This window comes from Kryptolebias marmoratus, linkage group LG5 (genome assembly GCF_001649575.2).
Source record: "Kryptolebias marmoratus isolate JLee-2015 linkage group LG5, ASM164957v2, whole genome shotgun sequence".
Taxonomy (NCBI): Eukaryota; Metazoa; Chordata; class Actinopteri; order Cyprinodontiformes; family Rivulidae; genus Kryptolebias; species Kryptolebias marmoratus.
Genome location: NC_051434.1, coordinates 5,436,082 through 5,458,107, shown reverse-complemented (window position 1 = coordinate 5,458,107; position 22,026 = coordinate 5,436,082). Strand labels below are relative to the sequence as shown.

The window sequence follows — 22,026 nt, the reverse complement described above, 5'->3', positions numbered from 1 at the left end:
GCACAGGTCCAGCATTTTAGTTAGCTACAAGGAAAATAATTGTTTTGTGCTTAAGTCCTGAGTGCAGCCCAAAGATATGTCTCTAGTTACTGGAGTCGGATGAAATACTGTGGGCCCTAACACCTTTTCTGGTTTACTTCACACATTGACCAGCAAATTAAATACCCATGAAGAGGTTTGTAGACTTTGAATGCTTGAGAAGCTTTATACTTGAGTGGGAATACCTGTTTAAAACTTTAGAACTTGAAAACGTGGCAAGCAAGTATGCAGACACGCCAATTGAAAGTACATGTAGATGCTTTTGAACCGGCTGCCACTCCGAGAGCACATGCAAATACAGTTTCTTGCAGACGTATCCTTTACAGCAATGTATCCAATCCTGGTCCTAAAGGACCACCATCCTGCATGTTTGTCATTTCTCTGCACCAATGGTTGACTTGCCCCCTTCAGCAAATCTTTCAAGTTCCACAGAAGCCTGTTAATAAGCATATCAGGTGTGTTGAACCAGAGAAAAGCATACAGGATGGTGGCCCTTGAGGACCAGGATTGGACACTGCCTTACAGGACTGCATCCAAGCCAATGGCAGAAGAGTTTTTTCTATAGAGAAGTAAATCAGACCCAAAAGGTTTAAAAACATAAATTTTATTAAAAACATGAAATTGCTTAATGAAATATTGATTCTCCAACAGTTAACGGGGTGAAGTGATCTTGTATGAGGGGCTCAGAGCTTTGAGGGCAGCCGCAGGTTTCTTCAGCTCCTTCATCACCTGCAGACCCAGAGCCTTAACGGGCCGGAAGTTGACCCGGGACCCGTCAGGACCTGGGCGAGGGGGCGTGTCCTCAGGGTCCCGGGCTTCGGCCTCGGTGACCGTCACCTTCACGGGTTTGCTCCGGTGGAACAAGGACTCCCGCCTGCTCGTGCACGGACTCGCGGCCAGCACGGCCCGGAAGCCGTAAGGCGTGGTCACCTTCGGCACGTGCGTCAGAGACATCGCCGCCTGCGTCGTCGCGTCCGCTTCCGCGTCGACCGGCTCCTCCGCTGGAGCGGCGGCGGAGCGGCGCAGGCGGCCCATCCTGGGTGTAGGTAAGCGGAGCAGGCACCGAGGAGAGGCCGCGAGGCGGGCCGGGGTCCCGGGCGGGCTGGTGTCCGTGGAGTCGGACTCCGACAGGAGCCTGGTCCGGTCGGGGGAACTCCTGCGGAGCCGCGGAGAGGCCAGGAACGGACTGCGAGAGGGGATGAGGAAGGTCGGGATCCGCTCCGGGGTCAGGACCATGGCCTTCAGGGACAATCCGGATTTAACTGCTGACATTGTGTCTGCAGAAACAGAGGACACCAGTTTCAGAATAACAGCCCCCAAAACACCACAATCCCAAACTCCTGCAGCTTACCTGAATGAATTGTTCCTCCTGGTTTTAACTCCTGTTCAAAAAGTCTGAGCTAATAAACGTATTAAAAACTTAACCAACCTGCCTTCTGCAGCTGTAACTGGACTTCTCTTCCCACTGTGAGGCTGTTTTCTTGTTTATATCAGCAGCAGTGGCAGCAGGTGGATCCAATCAGACTTTAATGAGGGACCTGTCAATCACACAGACTCTAAAACCACCTGAGACTCATTCACAGCTTTCAACGTCAAACATCATCAAGGTGCCTTTATGGCTTTAAAATCCCCCCAGAAAATGTGCTAAACAAAATTAACAGTGAGCTGATCTTTAATTTTAAACAGCTAAACAGATTCTTATAGAAACCTTTTTATTTGTATCATTATTATTTGTAGTGATGCACTGTAGAGGAAACAAGAACTCAAAATGGAAATAAATTATATCTCATCTAGTCTCCTGCTTGTTGTTAGATGAAAGTTAATTTGTTGAGAAACACGATTCTGCAACAGTTAACCTTAAAAACACAAGAATGGTTTAAAGTTTGTAATTCTTTTACAAATACTGAGTTGTCCCCATCACATATTTTGAGCCCTAACCAATTACACAAAATCTTTATTTAAAATTAACCGTTTGTTAGCAAAATATCTCATAAGACCACTGGGTGGATTTTGCACAACTCGTTAACTTTTGGAGCCAACCAGCTGACCTTAAAAAATACAAAACAGTCATAATTCATTAAAATTTGGTGTGATTGTAGCTGACAGTCATTAAAAAACACATTCCCCATGTGCTACTTCCTGTGTGAGATCTTTGCTTAAAACCTGAGCAGTAACTGTTGAGTCAACCCTGTTTGTTAGCAAAATATCTCAAAAAACAATAGACAGATTTTAATGAAACTTTCAGAAAGTAATCATTCGAAAGTAAATGATTAACTTGCGGAGTCAATCTAAGTCAAGATGGCCACTACAGCTGATCCATATCAGCCATACAAAACAGCTAATATTCAGTTTATTTTCATATATTGAGCTAAAATCTGATGTGGTAGTAGCTGAGGGTCATTCCTAACTCAGAGCGAAACATCTTACAACATCGTGTGAGATTCCTCATATTGTTATTTTCAAGGTTTGACCAGTTTTGGCTAAAACTCTGCTTTCCAATGCATTCCTTTAACAGTTATTTTTATTTTTTCACTCGGACAAACCCATTTAATGCCTCAGCTTTTCCTTCAGGATAATCTTAGCGATGAAAAAAAAAAGACAATGTTGACATTTTTTTAATTTCAGCATTTGTGGCTTTTTGTGGCTCTTCAGCAAACATCATTTTGTTCCTCATTTATTTATTTATTATATTTTATGTCCTCTAGAAAAATCAGCTCTCTGAACCAATTAAGGCTTTGTAACGACACATGGCTGCAAATAAAATTTTAAGAAAGGACTTCTGATGTTTTCTGACTGCTTTGGAAATCCGGTGAAGTCTGGGTTTCCACTTAAAAAAAAATCCTAAAATTAATTATTGTAAAAGATGCTTTGACAATAAAAAAATATTATTGTGTTAATCAAATTGTCAACGTGTTTTTACCAAAAGTCAGAAAAGATCAGAGGCCCCAGGGACACATTTTGACATGTTTTTCCAAACACTGGTAAAATGTTCAAATGTTCCTTTACTGACTGTGGTGCCATAGTGCCTAAGAGCAGCATCACCCCTTCCCCCATCAGAATACCCAGTAACAGACATATGACACCCTGAAACCATTGGTTTGTTTGTTTTTTTTATCAAGAATTCATCTGACATGACTGAACAACAGATGAAGAGTTTTTACTGCAGTGAAACAAACAGGCAGGAGCTGCTAAAAACAGCAGGAAGTCCAAAATATGAGTCCATGCCCCCTGCAGAGGAAAAAAAAAAAAAAAAGGACAGGGGTCACACTTGTCACCGTTGCTGGAATCATGTTCGCTGTTAAAATCAGTCCATTTAGTTTAAGAGTTTGTGCTTCCTCCTCCAAGGGCATCATGGGAGAACAGCCGGCCTGTTCGGAGTCCAGCAGTCGGTCTTTGTCTCCATGGGAACAGAGTCAGTCTCATCATGTGAAAGTTAGTTCACAACATGGGTTTAAAGTCCACATCATCCCTGAGCCCACCTCAGGCCTCCTCCGGAGGTCGAACGGCTGGTTGGCTGGCAGTCTCTGTTGGCTTACGTGCGGTCGGCCTGACGATCCATCAGTCACTATCGGAGCCAACCGCCGACGAGCCTTTCCGCTTCCTCTTAGGAGCTTTGGGCTTCGAGTCCTCCTCCTCCTGCAACACATTCAACAACGTCACCGCAGAACCTGACACCAGCTCAAAACATGGATGGAGATCCAGCATGGCGGTCACACAGATGGTCTGACTTCTCAATGAGCAAATTTGTTCATCCAAAATAGAAAACAACGGGCAATAAATGTAGCAATAAGGAGGCAGAAATTTCAGCAAATTTCATAAATTATTATTACGATGGCTGTAACAAAGTGATGAAGAAAAGGAAAATCATCAGCTTGAGTTTATAGATATCAATAAAACATGTCTAATCAGAACGACAAACTATGTTAGACAAAACTATTTTTTTGTAGTTCATATGTCTCTTTTTTCCCCTCAGAAATTTAGTCAAACTTGTTTAACTTGGTCATAGTTTTAAAAACAGAAAGGTAAATTAAGAGATTAAGTTTAGTTCAACATCATGTGGCGAGGATACGTACTGAGGCACTACTGGATCCGCTCTCCTCCTCGTTGTTGGTGGGCGGAGCTACTCCTTTCCTGGAGCGAGGCGACGAGGCCGGAGCTTTCCGCCGAGACTTTGGAGGCTTTGACTGAGAGTCCTCGTACTCCTCTGCAAGAGCGAACAAATCACTGAACCTGCAGGGAGAGGAAGTGATGTCAAAAGCATTAGTCATCACGAGCGGAGGCGACATCAGGTGTAGTGAATGTTTTAGCATGTGAGCACCTCATTTTATGAGCTTCGTCACAGCTGGCCTGAACGTGCTGCAGAGCCTGAAGGATGGGAGTCTGAGTAAAGACTGACAGAGACGAGCAGAGAGTTACTGAGCTGTAGATCTGTGATTGATCAATAACTGTTCAAGTGTGTGAGAGTGTGTGAACTGACAGTTGTTCTTTGTGTTGCTGAGACTCAATCTCAGGTTGTCCAAGTGCTCTAAGATCTGTTCCAGGGTCAGCTGAGCCAGTTTACTGCTCGAACTACGGAGACTGAAGACACAAACGAAGGGTTAACTTTCAGCTGCCACACAGAAAACTTTTATATTAAAACACGAAGCGGAGAGGAGCTGTGAAATGTTAAACAAACCATTTCTATGTCATAAATCACCATTTGTATTTGTTTATCAAAGTTCCTACACATTTCTCATTTTAAAATTTGAAACCAGATTTAAACTTCTAGATTTCTTGGTCAATTTTTAACTTTTAAATATGAAGGTTTTCTTTATATTCATGGCAGATAATTTCTACAGTAGTACAGCTTTATTATTATGTTGGTGTACCCTTTTAATTGCCTGTTCTATCACCCGAGCATAAAATCTTAAGAGGTGCATGATTGTGCACGCATCTGTAGTTTCTAAGTCGGTAACGCAAAAAACAAGATAGCAATACCTAGAAAGTTAAACTCAAAGTAGATCAAGCAAAAGCTGACTTATAATGACAAAATTCCATTTTTTTATATATATTATTTACAGAAGATGCCCTGGCTGGTTGAGCAATTTACTTTTAAATTAAATTATTTAAAGATATTCAGATTTTTTTGCCTTTTAGATTAAAAAAAGATATATATAGGAAATAGCCTAAAAAAGGAAATCAAATTCCAGCCTTTTCCAGACTGGAATTTGAATTGTGGGGGTATTCTCCCTCTCCTCACCTCTGTCTCTTGCGGGGCTGGTTGTTGTTCTTGATTAGCTGAGCCTTGATGTGTTCTCCCAGTGTGTCGTCATATTTTGACGCCCAGTGTCTGAGGATGCTTGTGGTGAACTGGTCCTCAGGGTGACAAGGACGACTCAAGACCATCTTCACCATTTCCTCACTTGGCCTGAGAAAAAAAACAAAAAAATCAAAACATTTACAAGGGCAGAAAGAGATACTTATAACTAACATGAAACAACTTTTTGTTTGTTTGTCGTACTTTTCTCTGCGAAGCTGCAACAGCAAACAGGACAAGGCCTCTGGGTGTTCTGAGAAACAAAAAAACAAAGAAGAAAAGTCTATAAAAACTATACAACAGCTCTGCTTTGTTCAGTCTCTCTATAGTTGTACTGAGTGGACAGTTCTTCAGTCGTCACCTTTGTATTTGAGGTGCTGCAGGATGGGGATGATGGTTTCCAGGGGGATACTGTGGGCCAGAAACAGCTGCCAAGTGCTGTACTGCTCAAAGGTCTCCCAGTCCAGAGACTGAACTGAAGAGTAAAACAACAGGATATGTAAACAAACTGCAGTCCAAACACCAACATAAGACACACTGTAAATTTGTTTTTCTTACTGAGGATGTTGAGAACAGAGTCTTTACGAAACATCACCAAGTTCCCCATCATCACATGACACATTAGCTCCTGTAACTGCACACAAACAGGTGACATCCAGGTTACTCTACAGGTAACACAAAAGGGCCCAGCCTCGGGACTGCGGGGGACACTCAAGGCTTACCTGCATTGAGTCAATAACGGCTACAATCATGTTGAGCAGCTCGCCACTTCGTAGCGTCTCGTCTGGAAACTGAGCAACAACAAAGATCTTTGTCAGAGTGTGTGTTTGTGTACGTCTGAAGGTAAGACCGAGGTTTCAGGACATGTGAGTGAGGACAGTTCATAAAATATGACAAGGTGTGAACGTTTCTTCACAGGGGGAGACATTTATGCATTGTTCCGTCAAGGAATTACACCCGTGTGCGTCTGCGTTTACCTCAGAGTAAATGGAGGGGGTGAGGTAGCAGAGAAGCCGAACGTCGTCCTCCTGGCAGGCCTTCATGTCCATCATCAAACACGTGTGCAGGTCACCGAGAGCTGTCGCCTGAGCAAACGACTCATAGAGCATCATCTTCCCGTTTGCTGCTTTACTGTTGGCGCACAGAGACAGATGCTTCAACGTTTAATGTTCACGTGTTGGATATTATGATGTTTGAGTCTGTTAATCAGCGGTCACCTCGCTTTTAGGTAGTACAGTAGGTGATATCCAATCTTTGGCTGCTTCTGGTAAAGTTCTGCCAACATGTCCAGCAGCACTGAGAAGCCACTGTTGTCCTCCTGCATGGTGGCCAGGTTCCTGAAGATCAGGCAGACCGGTTTACACACCGACTCCTCCAGAGACCTGGAGCGACAAACCGATGATCAGAAACAAGCTGGACATTGTGGACACAGTCAGGTAAACAGAAAGACAAGTCAAGAGGGCAGCCTTACTCCTCGGTAATCTCCTCTGGGAGGACCTCTCCTCTGAAATGATCTTTAAATAGTTCAGCCAGACAGGAAGCCAGAGCTGACATCTGTTCTGTATCAAAGTCCTCCTGCAATACAGAGGAACACGGTATGACTCATAAATTATTTTTAAATATGGCAGACTTTCTAGGAGTGAAGATTATTATTATGTGGCTAAACCCCAGATGGCGAGGTGTTACACAACTTATAAGCTTTGCCTCCATTAGATTTGCTTTCAGACCACAGAAGCCTAAATTTCATAAATGTTAGAGAAATAAGTCAATTATTTCTTGTTTGAACTGAAGGGACTATGACATGTCAGAGAAAAAGGGAAGTAATTTAAAGAAGAACCCAAGCATGCTTAATTTTTTTTGTTTGCGCAGTTTAAATGTCATTTATTTTTGACATTACTGATTGTTCGGGTGTTAATGTGTCTGATGAGTTTGTTTTTGATAGAAGAGGCTCCTGCAAACACCTGAGCTAATTTCCATCACTTGATTTCACTTCTCAAGTTGGAGGAAGTTGGAGACAAACTGTCTTTGTTAACATTTTGTGGTGAATCATGGGAACACAAACAGAAGTCAACTGACCTCCAGGATGAGATCAACAATCTCCTGCATCACCTCACACTGAGTCTCCGTGTCACTGAGAAGAGAAGTTTGTTGTTAAAATCAGGCTTTTGGTAAAAAAAAACTGTTGTATGGACCTGAAGAAAGACTTGAGATCTCACCTGGTCTTCTGAATTTGCTGTACTTTCTCCTTCATGGTGTCGTCGAGTTGATCTAACCAGGGCGTGATGTCAGCAGGCTCCTCCATCACAGCCTCTTTGATTGGATGGAACCTGAACTCTCTCTTCTTTCCTGCACAGTGATTGGTCAATGGATGACGTGATGTTACTGCACTCAAGTCACTTAAGCAAACAATAAAGTTTGTGTGCCTGTGGCACACCTGAAACATGTTCATCTCTAAAACATCCCAGTACACCTTTGAGTCATTATAACCAGTTGGATCAGTTGTCTTGATTTAGGACATATTAAAGTGTTAAAGTGGACCCAGCTGGAGTTTCACTAGTTTATAGCAAACTAAATTATTACGGTTCAATAACTTCTTCTTTTAGCTCAAAATTATTTAAATTAACACACAAACTGACAATTATAATACAGTTATTCAGACCAAAATGGTTAAAACTCCTTCAGCTCTGACTGGTTTGAACCATATATCCAAATTTAGATCATCTTTGATGCATTTAAGCCAGTTTATCTAAATTTAACTTGTCTGAACTTGTTATCAGTGAAGTCCCCATCTCCTGTTTTCACCTTTGTTGTTGACTTCCTCTTCATCGTCACTGAAAGCAGCTTCTGTGTTGTCATAGCAACCCTCCTCCTTATCCAGCACATGGTTGTCCATCTCCATGGAAACAGCCTCTTCCATCTTGACTGCAGGACATGGAAACATTTTAACGTTTCAGCTGCTTTCTATTTGTTTTTTTGCTGGTTTAACATGTTCCCTCGTGTTTTATAGTGTAAATACAGCTGTTTTGTGTGTGTTTGACACGTGTGTAATCACTGGTTGAGTGTGTTGTTGAATAAGTGGACATGCGTTACCTTCGGTGGGAGGAGATGGCGGACTGCAGAATTCTGGGAACCTCTCTCGGAGCATTGATCGAAGTTCTCGGTCCAGTTTTGGATTATCAAACAAAGGAGCGAGGTGACTAAAAGAAACAGACCAATATCAAATCATAAATATGTTTAGTGAGTGATTAAAGCATATAGATATTGAAATGTACAATACAGAGATAGATTTGTGCATCTCTTACGCCAGCACCCTCTTCTCCATGATGAAGTTCAGCGAGTTAAAGACACCCTGACGGACCTGAGACTCTAATGGAGGGAAGAAGTTAGGAATGATCTGAGGAGGGAGGAAGAAAACAGAAGACGGGACAGGGGAGCAAAATAACAAGAGTCGTGTTATTATTTGGAAGCGTTTTCTCAGTAGCATTTTCAATATTTGACTGTTTTAGTATTCAAGTCGCATGTTACTCTGCACATGAAGTCCAGCAGTGTGGCCGTGATGGCAGGATGAGGTTTCATGGAGTGATGCATCACCAGGATGGCCGGTTCTGAAAAATGTAAATATCAGCACGAACACTTTAGTCCTTCACATGTAGCCTCAACAGAAGTCAGTCACATCTGAACAATGTTAAATCTGCTCTTTCAAACAAGTGAACCACAATAACAGATTGTAACAGATCCATTTCTGTAGTTGGACAGATACTGTTTTGTTTCAGTGAGTGTTGTACCCACACATGTAAACATCCTGGATGTTTATCATGAGCAAGTGAGTCTCTTGTTGTTACAGGAATTTATCGGATGTAGCATCAGAAGTTCCTGAATCTCATCAGCTCTTTAATAAACATTTGTGTTATTTTATCTTCGTGTCAACTGGCTTTTGTTCTTCAGGTCTAACAATTATGAACAGCAATTAAGTTTCAAATAAATCTCAGAGACTGTGACTATATTATCTGTACATTAAAGCACTTTTAAATTGGGAAACAGGGAGTGTAATGTCCATGACTTATTTGAAAATATGACTTTCTCCTATCAATTTTAGCTGCTTCTAATAATTATTTAAAAAATGATAATGGCTGAAGTGTTGACAGTTTTAAATTGTGTGATTAATTATAAATGTCAGTCTTCATCTGTACTTAAACTGTCACTTTTTCAACCAAACAAAGTGAGGAGAAAAAGAATTTTAAATAATCCTCTAAATTTGTCTGTGAAAAACTAATATAAACAAAAAAGTTATAGCATTAAGTGAAAATAAATGTCAGGTTTAGACTTGTGGTGACATTTGGGGACGTTGAAACAAGGTTTCAGCATTTAACAAGGATCGTTCAGAGGCCCGTGAATGCAGGGATTAAAGCAAAAAAAATTATATTTTGACTAAAAAGATTTTTTTAAACACTTTATTAGAAAACACTACACTGTGTACTGAAGGCATGTACACAGTCAACTCTTCTTTACATTAAAACCTTTGGGAAGTGACCGATACGCAGAAAAAAGGCTCTCAAATGTGTGTGTGTGTGTGTGTATGTGTGTGTGCGTGTGTGTGTTACCTATATTCATGATGCTGTCTTTTTCTGGGTTGAAGAAAAGCCAGTCATAAAAGAGAGCCAGCTTGGCATTGGAGGCAGCTACGTTTGACTGCAGAGAAGCAAATCAGGTGAGCATGAGTTATCAAGCTTAATTAAGTGTGACGTTCACACTTCCAGCCTATGACCGTGTCTTCTTACCGTGCAGGTGGTAAGTAGCCAGCCAATGATAGCCCAGCGTGGCAAGATATCAGAGCTTAGCACCTCATTGGATGGATGGACGACCCCGCAGATGTATCTGATCAGATCACAGCGCAGCGACTGGCTCTCCGCCGTGGACAGGTACTGTCTCTGAAACCAGTCCTGATACCGCTTCTGCTGCCCAAAACGCACCTGTGCATATATGGAGATACAGAAAAATAAAATAAACAACACACCTGAGTCACAGGTGGAGAGACAATCATAGACATACACCAGAAGTTAGGTTTTACCCTGGAGGTCATGAAAAGCAGCTTAGTCTCCATGTCAGGTGTGAGTCGACAGGCAAGGAATTTACGGGACGTTCGAGCCGTTAGAAGCTGGAGTATACCTGGAGAAATTACATCACATATGTTTGACTATCAGTATAAATTCAACCTGAAATGATACAAAAGACCAGTAGAATAACAATGCTGGTTTAGAGTTTATGGAAACTAAACCTGACATATTGCAGTTTACCAGTGAACTGAGGACTGAGAACTTGTGGGTTGTGCAACAAGTCTCTCCACAGCAGCTCCATCTCTGGGATCCGGGCAACATTCTGCAGCAGACGAACCAGATCTCTGCCAATGATGAGGCACTCCATAAACTACAGAGACACAAACCCATGAGGTTAGCAATGCGACGACCAGGGAATTAGAAACAGCTACGATTCCTCTCTTTTAGTTCCCCCTTTCACTACCTTTTCCCTCAGCATGCTGATGCAGAAATCGACTTCTTTCTGGCGCAGAGGCAACAGGTTTGGGACTCCGTGGTCGACAATTAGGCGGAGGTAGGTGTAGACTGACATCGCTATTAGCATCCCACTCTTCAACACCCACTCCCTTCAAAGAACAGACAAGTCAGCTACTTCACAACAAAAATATTCAACTGCTTCAAAATAAAAGCACTTAGTAAATCTGCAGCTAGCAAGAAGGACACTTTTGTTTGTTTGTTGTTGTTTTTTGCTTAGGAGCACCCTACAAGTTACAACAGCATTTATACAGTAGATGTGAGTGAAGCTTACTTTTGATCGAGCAAGATGTCTAAGACACTCTCAGCCAACCACAGATTCTTTGTGGAGATATCTCCACCTGCAGAAAGCAAACAGCAGCATTAAATTGGGACGGAGCTTGATTTTTGACATAACAGATGTGATGCACAAGAGTTTGACCTGCAATCTGCTTCAGAAGCGTCATGATGACACCATCAGCTCCAATCACTCCGCTCTTAACCAGTTCTCTGACCAGCCACACCAGCTGTACACACAAACCCTGATGTTAATAACCACAACGTTCCAGGTACTTGTATAAATGTTTTCATTAGTGTGCATTTCTGTGTACAACAACTGAGCTTACTTGTGTTCTTGGAACATCCTGCAGCTTGAGGAACTTCTCCATCAGTATTTGGTTGATCTTTACTAGAACTATGTTCATTCCATCTCTATTCACCAGTGTCAGGTCTCGGTAACACTGTGCAAACAAAAACATACCGTAAGGTTATGATGTCGCAGCTACAAGTATGTAAAAAATGACTAAATATACAGAGGTGACTCACCCTCTGTGCCTGGGCTGGTTCCATGAGGACGAGAGTAAACAAACCAAGACATACCTCCTCATGCTGCTGTTGACCTTTACAAACCTTTCGAACAGGTAAACATGAATTATTTTCTTTTTATTATTATTGTACAGTCACAACGCAGCCTGCTTTATCTCATAAAAAAACGTAAGCATCAAAGTTACATAAGAATAAAAACAAATGCAAAAACCAGAATCCATTAACTTCAGCTGCAATTATAAGAAAAAATACTCAATGGAAAAAGAAACAATATAAAAAATACTGAAACTAAACAGTTAGAAATGTTTGAAAAAATAAAAATAAATATTGAAGTCAGGTTTTATATAAATATAATAAGTACAGCATAAAAAAACAAAACAAATCAAGAGTAGGTATTGTTGTTGAAGAAGCTTCTGTTACTATTGTGTTCCTTATATTTATAGTGTAGTATTGGTCATAGTATTAGAGGTAATACTTGTCAGAGTACTTGTACTAATGTGTGGTTCTTACATTGGCAGTGAGTGCATCGTTGGCCTCTCTCTCTGAAAGCCCATTGGTCAGTGCCTGGACAATTCCAACACATCGCTCCAATCTCTGCACACAAACCCAATATCAAACATATAAAAACAAAACAGGAAACACTAGGATCACTCCCTTTACCAATGCAGATGCATTAGCCAGCTAGGAATGATGATGACCAGCAAAGTAATAGCACATCTCTTAAATAAAGGAAAGAAAAACACATTTACAAATGAATAGAGCCTTTGTAAGCTACCAAAATGTAATGCATCTTTGCAAGTAAAATATGCAAAAGAACAAGAATAGAGCAACCTGTAATTTTATGCACAGCTAGAAATGAACCATATCAGCAGATTCACTGATTGTATTCATAAATTTTAGGACAGTGGTCTGCAATGATCATATAATAGAGATAGCTGTATAAAAGAGAAGCTGTTTAAAAGATGCAGACTGCATCAAATCAACACACCAGTGTATACATAGTGTAAAACAACTGAAATATAACTGACTATAAAGATAAATCAATAAAAAGTCAAACCCAGCAAGACTACCACAAACACAAAAAGGTCAAATGTCAAACAGACACAACAAATTTACAATCTTTACACAGGCCTGTAGAATGACAACGTATTACACAACAATGGCAACTCACAAGCAAATTGTAAGTTCAATCCACTTTTATTACTATATATAGGAACAACTAAAGGCCAATAATATGTCAAGCTTCAAACTAGCACAAAATAAACAATCACAACATCTATAAAACATAGCGCTGTTAAGTTAACAAAAAAACACACTGTTTGATTTGTTTCCTTAAACAAATACTCAACAACCCCCGGGACGGTGTTATGAATTAATAACATTTATTTAATTTACTAAACATTAAATAGATCAACTGTCAGGCTCTAAATAGTTCTGACATGTGAAACAAGGCGCATGCGCAACTGTCACATAGGTCTCATCCATATGTTTACGTTGAATTAGCATGCTAGGCTAAACTCCAAAAGCTTTAAGGCTTCAAATCACCAACACAGCATCTCCGAGAGCACAAACACCAAGCCACACCACAACTGCCTCTCAATGAGCTTCACGTCTTGAACAATATGTCCACGCACGTACAAGGACAACTCTGCTGAACTACCGCTCCTACCCTTCTGCTAGCATTGCTAACTAGCCTGTTAGCAGCTTGCAGTTGATAAAATGGTTCCATCATGTCTTTGTACCTTCTGCTACTTTAAAAATAAAACTGATTCTATCCGCCTGTACGCCAACTCCGTCCCGGTTCATTCACAGTAACATTTTCCATTTGGGCCGCCAACCCGGATCTCCCTACCTCCTCTAACTCGTCTTTGGCATCCAGCGGGGTGGACACCAGGAGCCGGCCCTGTGGCTTCGCCTTCGCCGGTGCAGGCTCCATCTGCTCCCGCCGCGCCTCGCCGGGCCCCGCGGAGCTCTGAAGGGATGGGACTGCCGGTGCACGGGTGTTATAGGTGTTTGTATCGGTGTAATGAAGAGTCCGGGGCTGTGGTCCGGATCACAACCTTGCTGTGAATCACTTCAGCCTGTTAATATGTGTTTTTAAAACTTATTTGAAGATAGCTTGAACTATGAGTCCTGCTCCGTGACACCGTCCGACCACAGTAACATAACGGACATCCGCACCGACGGAGTTGAGGGACGGGGCGGGAACCACGCCGCTCAAGGACCAATCAGCTTACTCGCTTATTTGAGTGACGTTAGCGTGAACCAATAGCTGTTGAGAATATCTGGAGCCAATCCCTGGCGTACTATGCTAGGGACCACCTGCATGCACGCCACTTCACCTTGTTTACAAAGAACTAACAAATCATCATGACTATAAATTACAACAATAAGCTACGAGTAATACAATTAGACTCCTATTATTGTGTCTGATTACTGCAAAAACCGTACTTACTGCTAAAACTCCAAAGTATTATTGAACTGGTAATACTTTAAATACATGAATTTGTGTATCTTATTGTTTAATCATGTGTTTATTCAGTATAACCCAAGTATTCAATTAACTCTTGCCACTTTTGATTGAATATTTAAAAAATACATATAAAAGTTGGTTAAACAGAATCAAAATATTGTATTTATGTGTGATCAAAACTAACTGATAGGACTTAGATGTGATTCACAAAGATTTAATAGTTGGATTCACCTGAAATGTTATACACGGGAACCTCAAACTTAACTGTGAAACTTAGCTGTTTTGACTGTTTTCTTATTTTTTGTTTTCTTACTTTTAGACTAGGTAGTCTTTTTAAAATATAATTGACAAGGAGTGTCCAGATTTTTTCCGGTACGTTTTTTTTTTTAAACAACAACACAGTAACAATACACATTTTATTTTTTATTTACACAGCCTTATTTTACAGTAAAACATTCTTCATGTCTGTATCTGTTTCTCTACAGTTTATCTCTGGTGATCCCAGTTCAGCCTCTGATTTGTGACTTTAAACCCATCAGACAGGGTAATTCTGGCACAAGTCCTCTCTGTCCGTCTCCTTTAGGCCTTGGTCAGTTTTTTTCATCTTCTCCTAGCAGCCAGTATGTCCTCATACGTCCTTTGCCCTTGACTTCTATTTCTCCTCTGAGTTGCAGCTGGAAGTATCCAAACTCCTGCAGGACTTGTCGAGTTGCCTCCGACACGTGGATCTTCAAGGCTGAGGGGGATATGGCATTACCAGTCACATTAGACACGACACTGAATGATGCAATGTGGATGAGCTCACTGCTAACTAATCCAATTTTTCTTTTTGCATTACTTCAACTCTCCATTTTGCAGCTTAGCCTCTCCCACCAGAGATATAAACGAAGGAAGACAAATACTGTGAACAATGTTTTGTTTCTTTTGCCTTCTATTGTATTTGTTGCAGCAGTGTATAACCCTTACTGTCACATTTTGATGATACAACAGTCTACTTAATATTTAAACTTACAAAATTAGCATTTCCTCTGTATTGTGTGGGTTTAAACTTGTAATTAAAGTATTCTCTGACTGAGGATGTGATGATGTGAGGACCTGTAATCTGGTTGTTTTAGACTGATTATTATGAATGTTTCTGCAGGACGCTGGTCTCACCCTCTCCTGTGGACTCCATGCGTGACGCAGTGTTGACTGTGTCTCCAAACAAACAGTACCTGGGCATCTTTAACCCGACCACGCCGGCGCACACAGGGCCTGAACACAAACACACCAACAGGTAATGCGTTTTAATAAATCTGGGGAGTTGTGTTTTGGTGTTGCTCAGTGTTTTTGTCCTGTTGTACCGCTGTGAATGCCAATGCGAAGCCGCAGCTGCTGACTGGGTCTGTGTCGAATTTTGAAGTTCTTGACAGCGTCCAGCAAGGCGAGAGACATCCGCGTCACCTCCCGACCATGTTGTTTACCGTTCCTGACCGGCAGGCCTGACACCACCATATAAGCATCCCCAATAGTCTCCACCTAAGGGGACATCACACATGAAACTTTAATCTTTAACTAAAGTCAAGTTTATCATAGTTAGGGAGCAGGATTATTCTTTTACCTTGTAAACATCAAAGTTGTCGATGATGGCATCAAAGCAGGTGTAGAGATCGTTTAATAAAGTCACAACCTACAGACACACATAAATCAGTTAAATATTTGAGTCTTTATTGAGAAAAAATACAGCATAAATCTAATTTGAGTCCTGTTGAACAGATTTGAGACATCAAAACACAAACTTAAACTTGTATTTCCTGGTACTTTATAGACTTATTAATCCATTTTGTCAGACTTCTTTGAATCAATATTTCATCAAACATTAAAAGTACTTTCTCTGGAATAAAAAAGTCAACACACTCTGTTAACAAGCTATTTTTGTTCCAAAATTGTATCTGAAAAAATCTTGGAACAACCAAAATATTCATACATAGTGTGCTTCAGTGCGTTCTACATCTGTTTGTTGTATTGTACTTTTTGAATGTCTGTTATTTTACTCACTAAAATTATATTTTATTTTGTAGGGTGGTCATTCAAAGCATCATTCCATTTCTAGCCTCTCCTGCATCATGTTTTAAATTTTTCTATGTAGTTAAATTCTGCTATTTATATAGAAATAAAATATTTGAAATAAAATATGTCAACGCCAAATGTAGTCTGAAAAACTGATAACGTTTCTGACGTAAACACACTTTCATATCGCTTCCAAACATTTATTAGATTAAAGCTTTTTCATTCAAAAGCCTGACTGCACTATTATGTTGCCAGTTATTTAGTTGCACCTTCTATTCCTGGCTGCTGTTTTTCAGTTTCAGCAGGAATGCATTGGTTGTGGTTGGTTTGTCTGTTGTTAGTGGTAATTTCCATGAAACTCTACTGATATCTGCACAATTTAATCTTTTGTGCCTTGTGGTTTGTTCATATCTTTTTCACTAGGCATGCCTCAGCAGCAGTGATGATCACAGGTTAAGCCAAACTTGACCACATGTGCACGGTTTGATCAATAATAAACCCTGCCTCTGTGAGGAGAGTCTTGTCTGCTTTTCACTCTGCATATAATCCAAATGTTAGAAAAGTCCAACAGTGCCGACCTTCGATAAACAGAGCCAGTCAAAATGTGGGACATCCTCTCAAACGAGGACAAGGGATAAAAATGATGTGCAGTTCCACAAAAACTAGGGCGCCAAATCATTGTACAATCTGAAGGTTAACTCTGAAACTGGAGTGCATAGATGGTTTGCACCACTAGATGGCAGCCTGGTAGTTTCAGGTTCTTGCTTTATATAATATGTCTATGGTTCTGACTTTTCTAACGTTCTTGAGTTCTGTTGAGGTTCTTCCAACCTGCAGCGGCGTGCTCTCTGCAGACAGAGCGGTGAAGCCGACGATGTCACTGAAGTAGATGGTGACCGAGTCGAAAGCTTCGGCCTGAACCGTCTCGCCTCGTTTCAGCTGCTCTGCTACAGAGCTGACACACAAACAGAATCAGGCACTGAAAGCTGTGGTCATGTTTAATGTTTCTGTGCAGTTACTAAGGTAGCAGCTGCACTGTTTAACTCAAAACTCTAGAAGTGTAGTTACTGTGGTAGAATCTGGTACAGCAGGGCTTCGGCCTTGCGTTTCTCCTCGTTATAAGCTTGAGTTCGTTCCTCCACCAGCTCCTCCAAGTTGTTGGCGTACTGCTCCATACGAGACAGCAGGTTGTCCAGGATGTTGGAACCATAACCTCTAAAGACACAGAAACAAAAATCCCCCAAAAAACAGAAAGATTAACAGCTGGAAAACAGACAATTAAAGCTTTGTAGAAACTGTCCAACAGAGTCCAAGTGTCCTCTAATTGATGAACTCTTTCTAATCTGCTTCCAAAAAGATTTATTCAATAATTGTGAAACTAATGTTACTATTTAAGTATGAGAATGTTAATTCAACATTAAGACTGTTGACTTCCTGTTTTTGTAGTTTTCCTGTACGTTTTTTGCATTATTACTACTTCTGCATACTTTGTGCCATTTTAGGCATTCAAAACATTCAGTGGATTCAGGAGATGGGTGCTACGACTTGTTTTTTGAGACTTTTATAATTTTCAAAATATTTAATTTTATTTACAAATATTTCCTACATAGAAATACACTGAGATCTCTTCAATTCCTTAAAAAAGGTTCTTTTTGAAATCTTATTTAGCATACTTGCTCTATTTTTGGTTGCTTATGTTACTTTTATTTTCTTGCTACTATTCTACTACTTTTAACTTTTGGCTAGCTGTTTCCTTTCAGCTTTTAGCTAACCTTTTAATTTTTTTTAGTGTTTTGGTAGCCTTTTGCATCTTTTTGCTTTTAGCTGATCTAAAGAGTGTAATATTTACAGCCGACAAACTAAGAGTAGAAGCTGAAAAACTGAATGAGTTGTGCATCTTTCATTATCTATATTGGTTTAATTATTTCTTTAGACACACAAAGATAACAAAGTTTTGTTAGTTTTGAAGAATATTTATATTAACTAGACAGTAAAGCAGAATTATTCTGAGTGAAAAATATGATGTCCTGGTGTTGTGCCCTCTGCACCTGTGCTGCTTCCTCAGCAGGATCTTAATGGTGTGGAAGTCGGGTCGCTCGCTCGGTTCCTCGCTCCAGCAGCGCTGCATCAGGACTCCCAGCTCCTCGCTGTGGCTGTGGAAGCAGAGGTCGGGACGGAGGGGGGGCAGGTCACCCTGGATCACCGTCTGGATGATCTCTGCGGGGCGTTGGACACAGAGAGAACATGTTAAAAGTGATGCTGTCAAAAACAGAAATTGAGAAAAACTGAGTTCTTGTGTTGGAGCTGTTGAGTAACACCCCTCCCCCCGGAGGCCTGATTGGACGAGTTTGACCCTCTGACAGATCTATGACTGAGCACAACTAAGACCTGATCCAAGATCTGTTAAACTGAGAGTCTCACATACAAAAGATGAGTTGAGTTTAGTCAGAAAACTAAATCTAAGGCAGCTTTTTGCCGTTGAAGTAGTTTATTTTTAGCCGACAGGTGGTTCTGGGTAAATATTCAACACTCCAGTTGCTTTGGAAACCCTCTTGATTATTTCTCATCTGAAACTGAGTGGAATCAGTCGGACGATTCTTCACTCCTGTTGGTTGTTGCATCACACTTTGGATTTCTTCATATTCATCCACTCGGCTTCACCGACAGTCTGTCTTCAGTAAAGGTTGCAGAGTTTCACTGACTTTAAACAGCTTCCAAACTCTTTGTCTTCTGATGGATTAAATAATACTGACGACAGCATATGCATTATCATCTGCATTTGATTTTTGTTTTAATATTTTATGGTCACATTTGCAACTTTCTTATTGTTTTACTGCCAAGTTTTTCACGTGGGAGTGTGAGCTACCTCTTCATTCAGCAGCCATTCATCTTAAAAATGCTTTTTACTTCTTTATTAGTTAAAAAATCCTCTACAGAACCATTACTAATTTTAAAGTGTTTTGCATTTCATCTAAAACTTAAAAATGCTTCGTTGATCTAGTTGTGTCTAATGTGCGCATTTAAAAATTAAGAAATGATAATAAAAATTTGTTTAACTGTTTACTGAAGATGCCTTTTTAATTAGTTTATTCCAGATAACACAATATAACTCCTAATTGTGATGTCATGCTTCTTATTTTTTTCTCAGATTTCTTTAACAAGTCAGAGTTTTTGTTTATTTTTTGTTTTGTGGTTTGAATCTTTTACTGCTGATATTTTTCCTGAAGTTGCTCTTGCATAATCTGAACACACACAATGTCCAGCAGAGGGTCTCATCCATCCATGTTTTTACAAACATTCAGTCTCAGTTATGAGTTTGTTTAAAGGTAATTTTTAATTTTCACATTTGCTGTATTTAAGTAGATTCCAAACTTAGGCTTCATATAATTGATGTTCAATAATAAATGTTAAAGGTACAAAATAATAAAAGAGGTTTCATATTTAAATTACCTGAGAACATTTTCAAGTTTTACAATAGTACAGGGTTACACAAACAATAAAAAATTAGCCTGAACCACGGAGCTGAAACAGCTACATTAATGGGAGTGTTCTCTGTTTTTAACGTCGACCAGAAAACAACACGTTTGTTTCAGGAATCCAGATAATACGTGACACACAGAGAGTGCGAGCTGATGGCTCCTGAACGAATCGCTGACGGGTTAATGATGTGTTGAAGGGGACGGGTCGTCCGGCTGCCACACAGGAATGTAAATAATACGACACTATCATCAACATCTGTGTTTCGGCCCAGATAAGACGTTTGATTATCAGTTTGTGCTCAGCTGGTGTCCCGCTGTTCACTGACCTTTAGGAGTGAGGGATTGTGACTCGAGGAAGAAAACTCCTTTCAGCAGAGCCACCTCCTGCAGGATTACACCAAAGCTGTAAACATCCCCCTTCTGGGTCCCGCAGAGGGGAGGGTACTCTGACCTCAGGAGCTCTGGAGCCGTCCATAGCTTACCTGCCAACAGATGAACACTTATAATTATTACCAAAATCGTGCATAAGTGCATAACTGCGTTTTGAAACATGTTTTTTTTACAGCTTTTAACAAGATTTTTTACAGGACACTACTGTGAACAAACATGCTTTGCACACATTCAAGAAGCTGTGAATTAATCATCCCTTATTCCATACTGTGTTAGCGTGTGTGGATGTGTCACACAGTAACACTGAAAGTGTGTGTGTGCCATACGTGCGTAGTAAGCGTGTGTGTCCTCGGGGCAGCTGCTGGTCCGTAGACTCTGCAGGCCGTAATCCGTGATCTTCAGAACAAATCGACTGTCCACCACACAGTTGGATGACTTCAGGTTACCGTGAGAAACAATGACACTGTTGTGGAGGAACGCCATCCCCTAAAGAGAAGCAGACGAATAAGTTGGCAAATATCTGACTTAGTTTGGTGAAGAAAAAAAAAACGTGGCTATGGGAACTATTGCAGTGACCTGGTAGGGGAAAGTCTCTTCTTTGATTGGTTTTCTTGTTTTGGCATGATTATTGTCGGCCATCAAAAGGCAAAAGCAGACAATAATGTTTTTGCCTTTGTCTGTTACCAAAATATCTCATGAACCATTGGACAGATTTTAATTAAACTTCCAGGAACTAATGATTGGATGTACCTCTAAACTGATCAACATTTGGACCCAATTTAAGATGGCCACCACAGTTATTAAACACTAGCCAACAGAAAAATGGCTCTAACTCAGCCATTTTTGCTGATATTGAGCTAAAAATTGTCATAATAGTAGTATACTCTGGGTGTGACGTCTTGGCATATCATTAGAGACTTTGCATAATGTTTTTTGATGTTTGACCTAAAGGGCTACAACTTCATCATTTCTTAACATTAGATGTTTTCCTCTGACACAACATGTAAAGTATGAAGACTAGAAACCCTGTTCATTGTGTTTGATTGACACATGCTGTCCTCATTTGCCCCGGACTCCACCACTCTGCTCCATCACATCTAGGTCGTTACCTTGACGATGTCAGTAATGAGAGAGTATCTGAACATCCAGTCCAGAGTGATGCCGTCACTCTCCATCAGATCCTGCAGGACAAACACAAATGAGTTGTTCTACGCGTACATGTAGGTGTGTTACTGCGTTACAGCTCCTCCAGCTGACCAGTAATTCTCATGCCGTGAAGTTAAAACAAGCGCGCCCCACAAGGAGGCAGTGACATCAGTGTTATATTTGGATGGAGTTTTTGTTTCACACCAGTCCGAGTGAGAATAGAAGAAAAATCCAAACACAATGAAAAAGTCTTAAAATTCTTTAAAGTCTTTAAAGTTGATGAACTGCAGTGTTATATACATATTTTTAGCAACAAAAACAAACCTTTATATTAAACAAAATACTGTATGCTCTTGATTAATGAAAGTAATATACCCTTATAGATTTAATATTTTCCAAGGCTCTGAACTTTCTGACCTTCCATCAAATGAAGACATTTCTGTGAGGAAATGTTTCTACCCTGAGCCCATATATGAATCTGTGTGAGTTTTTGTCAGTGCATGTTGAACACAGTGTCCATTTCACATCTGCCTCTGCAGGTGACGCTCGTCATCCGCATGACCGTAGTCTCCTTCAGAGCTGAAAACATCTCCGCCTCTCGCAGGGCAGAAAATAACTCGTCGTGCTCTTCGATTCTGCGGTCATCTGGCAACAACCCAAACCCCACGCAGCCCACATCAGCCCACTGAAGACTGACTTATCTCCTCTCGTTGCTAGGTTACCCCACCGGAAGGTTGCTAGGCTACAGCGCTGGAAGATAACCGAGATGGGGGGGGGGGGGGG

General features: G+C 40.7%; 3 protein-coding genes across 5 annotated transcripts in view; all 3 read right to left on the bottom strand.

Annotated features, from left to right (window-relative positions):
* Positions 1-623: 623 nt before the first annotated feature.
* LOC108243939 (C2 calcium-dependent domain-containing protein 4C-like) lies at positions 624-1,580 on the bottom strand. 2 transcript variants are annotated; one of them, XM_017429704.3, is made up of 2 exons: positions 1,469-1,580; positions 624-1,316 (listed from the first exon to the last, which is right to left on the bottom strand). In XM_017429704.3, exon 2 carries the CDS (start codon positions 1,309-1,311, stop codon positions 691-693), a length of 621 nt encoding a protein of 206 aa, XP_017285193.1. In that variant the 5' UTR covers positions 1,312-1,316; positions 1,469-1,580; the 3' UTR covers positions 624-690. The 2 variants fall into 2 exon arrangements, with proteins under 2 accessions (XP_017285193.1, XP_017285192.1); XM_017429703.3 differs by having other exon boundaries at positions 1,391-1,523.
* Positions 1,581-3,135: 1,555 nt separating this feature from the next.
* Positions 3,136-13,881, bottom strand: ints3 (integrator complex subunit 3). The gene is made up of 29 exons (XM_017429599.3): positions 13,559-13,881; positions 12,217-12,300; positions 11,707-11,790; positions 11,508-11,621; positions 11,324-11,408; positions 11,177-11,243; positions 10,853-10,994; positions 10,630-10,759; positions 10,404-10,501; positions 10,114-10,305; positions 9,937-10,024; positions 8,861-8,940; positions 8,638-8,729; positions 8,426-8,532; positions 8,138-8,257; positions 7,552-7,681; positions 7,412-7,466; positions 6,807-6,910; positions 6,553-6,717; positions 6,313-6,466; positions 6,058-6,126; positions 5,894-5,969; positions 5,697-5,810; positions 5,540-5,588; positions 5,279-5,446; positions 4,517-4,617; positions 4,358-4,430; positions 4,113-4,269; positions 3,136-3,675 (listed from the first exon to the last, which is right to left on the bottom strand). Exons 1-29 carry the CDS (start codon positions 13,640-13,642, stop codon positions 3,598-3,600), a joined length of 3,060 nt encoding a protein of 1,019 aa, XP_017285088.1. The 5' UTR covers positions 13,643-13,881; the 3' UTR covers positions 3,136-3,597.
* Positions 13,882-14,589: 708 nt separating this feature from the next.
* Positions 14,590-22,026, bottom strand: part of npr1a (natriuretic peptide receptor 1a) — a 29,978-nt gene continuing 22,541 nt past the window's right edge. Inside the window, exons 12-21 of one of the 2 annotated variants that reach the window (XM_025008950.2) lie at positions 21,207-21,278; positions 20,424-20,583; positions 20,034-20,189; positions 18,277-18,445; positions 17,297-17,443; positions 17,060-17,183; positions 15,780-15,848; positions 15,523-15,697; positions 15,335-15,433; positions 14,590-14,915 (exon numbers count right to left, since the gene is read on the bottom strand). In XM_025008950.2, coding sequence (XP_024864718.1) covers positions 14,770-14,915; positions 15,335-15,433; positions 15,523-15,697; positions 15,780-15,848; positions 17,060-17,183; positions 17,297-17,443; positions 18,277-18,445; positions 20,034-20,189; positions 20,424-20,583; positions 21,207-21,278 — 1,317 coding nt within the window. In that variant the 3' untranslated portion in view covers positions 14,590-14,769. The remainder of the gene's footprint in view (positions 14,916-15,334; positions 15,434-15,522; positions 15,698-15,779; positions 15,849-17,059; positions 17,184-17,296; positions 17,444-18,276; positions 18,446-20,033; positions 20,190-20,423; positions 20,584-21,206; positions 21,279-22,026) is intronic. The other variant, XM_017429720.3, reaches the window with a different exon arrangement.

Excerpts from the sequence above, each read along its gene's own strand:
- LOC108243939 (XM_017429704.3), bottom strand. The coding sequence starts at position 1,311 with ATGTCAGCAGTTAAATCCGGATTGTCCCTGAAGGCCATGGTCCTGACC.
- ints3 (XM_017429599.3), bottom strand. The coding sequence starts at position 13,642 with ATGGAGCCTGCACCGGCGAAGGCGAAGCCACAGGGCCGGCTCCTGGTG. Across the intron at positions 12,301-13,558 it reads CCAAAGACGAGTTAGAGGAG|AGATTGGAGCGATGTGTTGG; the intron begins GTAGGGAGATCC and ends GTTTGTGTGCAG. Across the intron at positions 5,970-6,057 it reads CCGTTATTGACTCAATGCAG|TTACAGGAGCTAATGTGTCA; the intron begins GTAAGCCTTGAG and ends GTTTGTGTGCAG.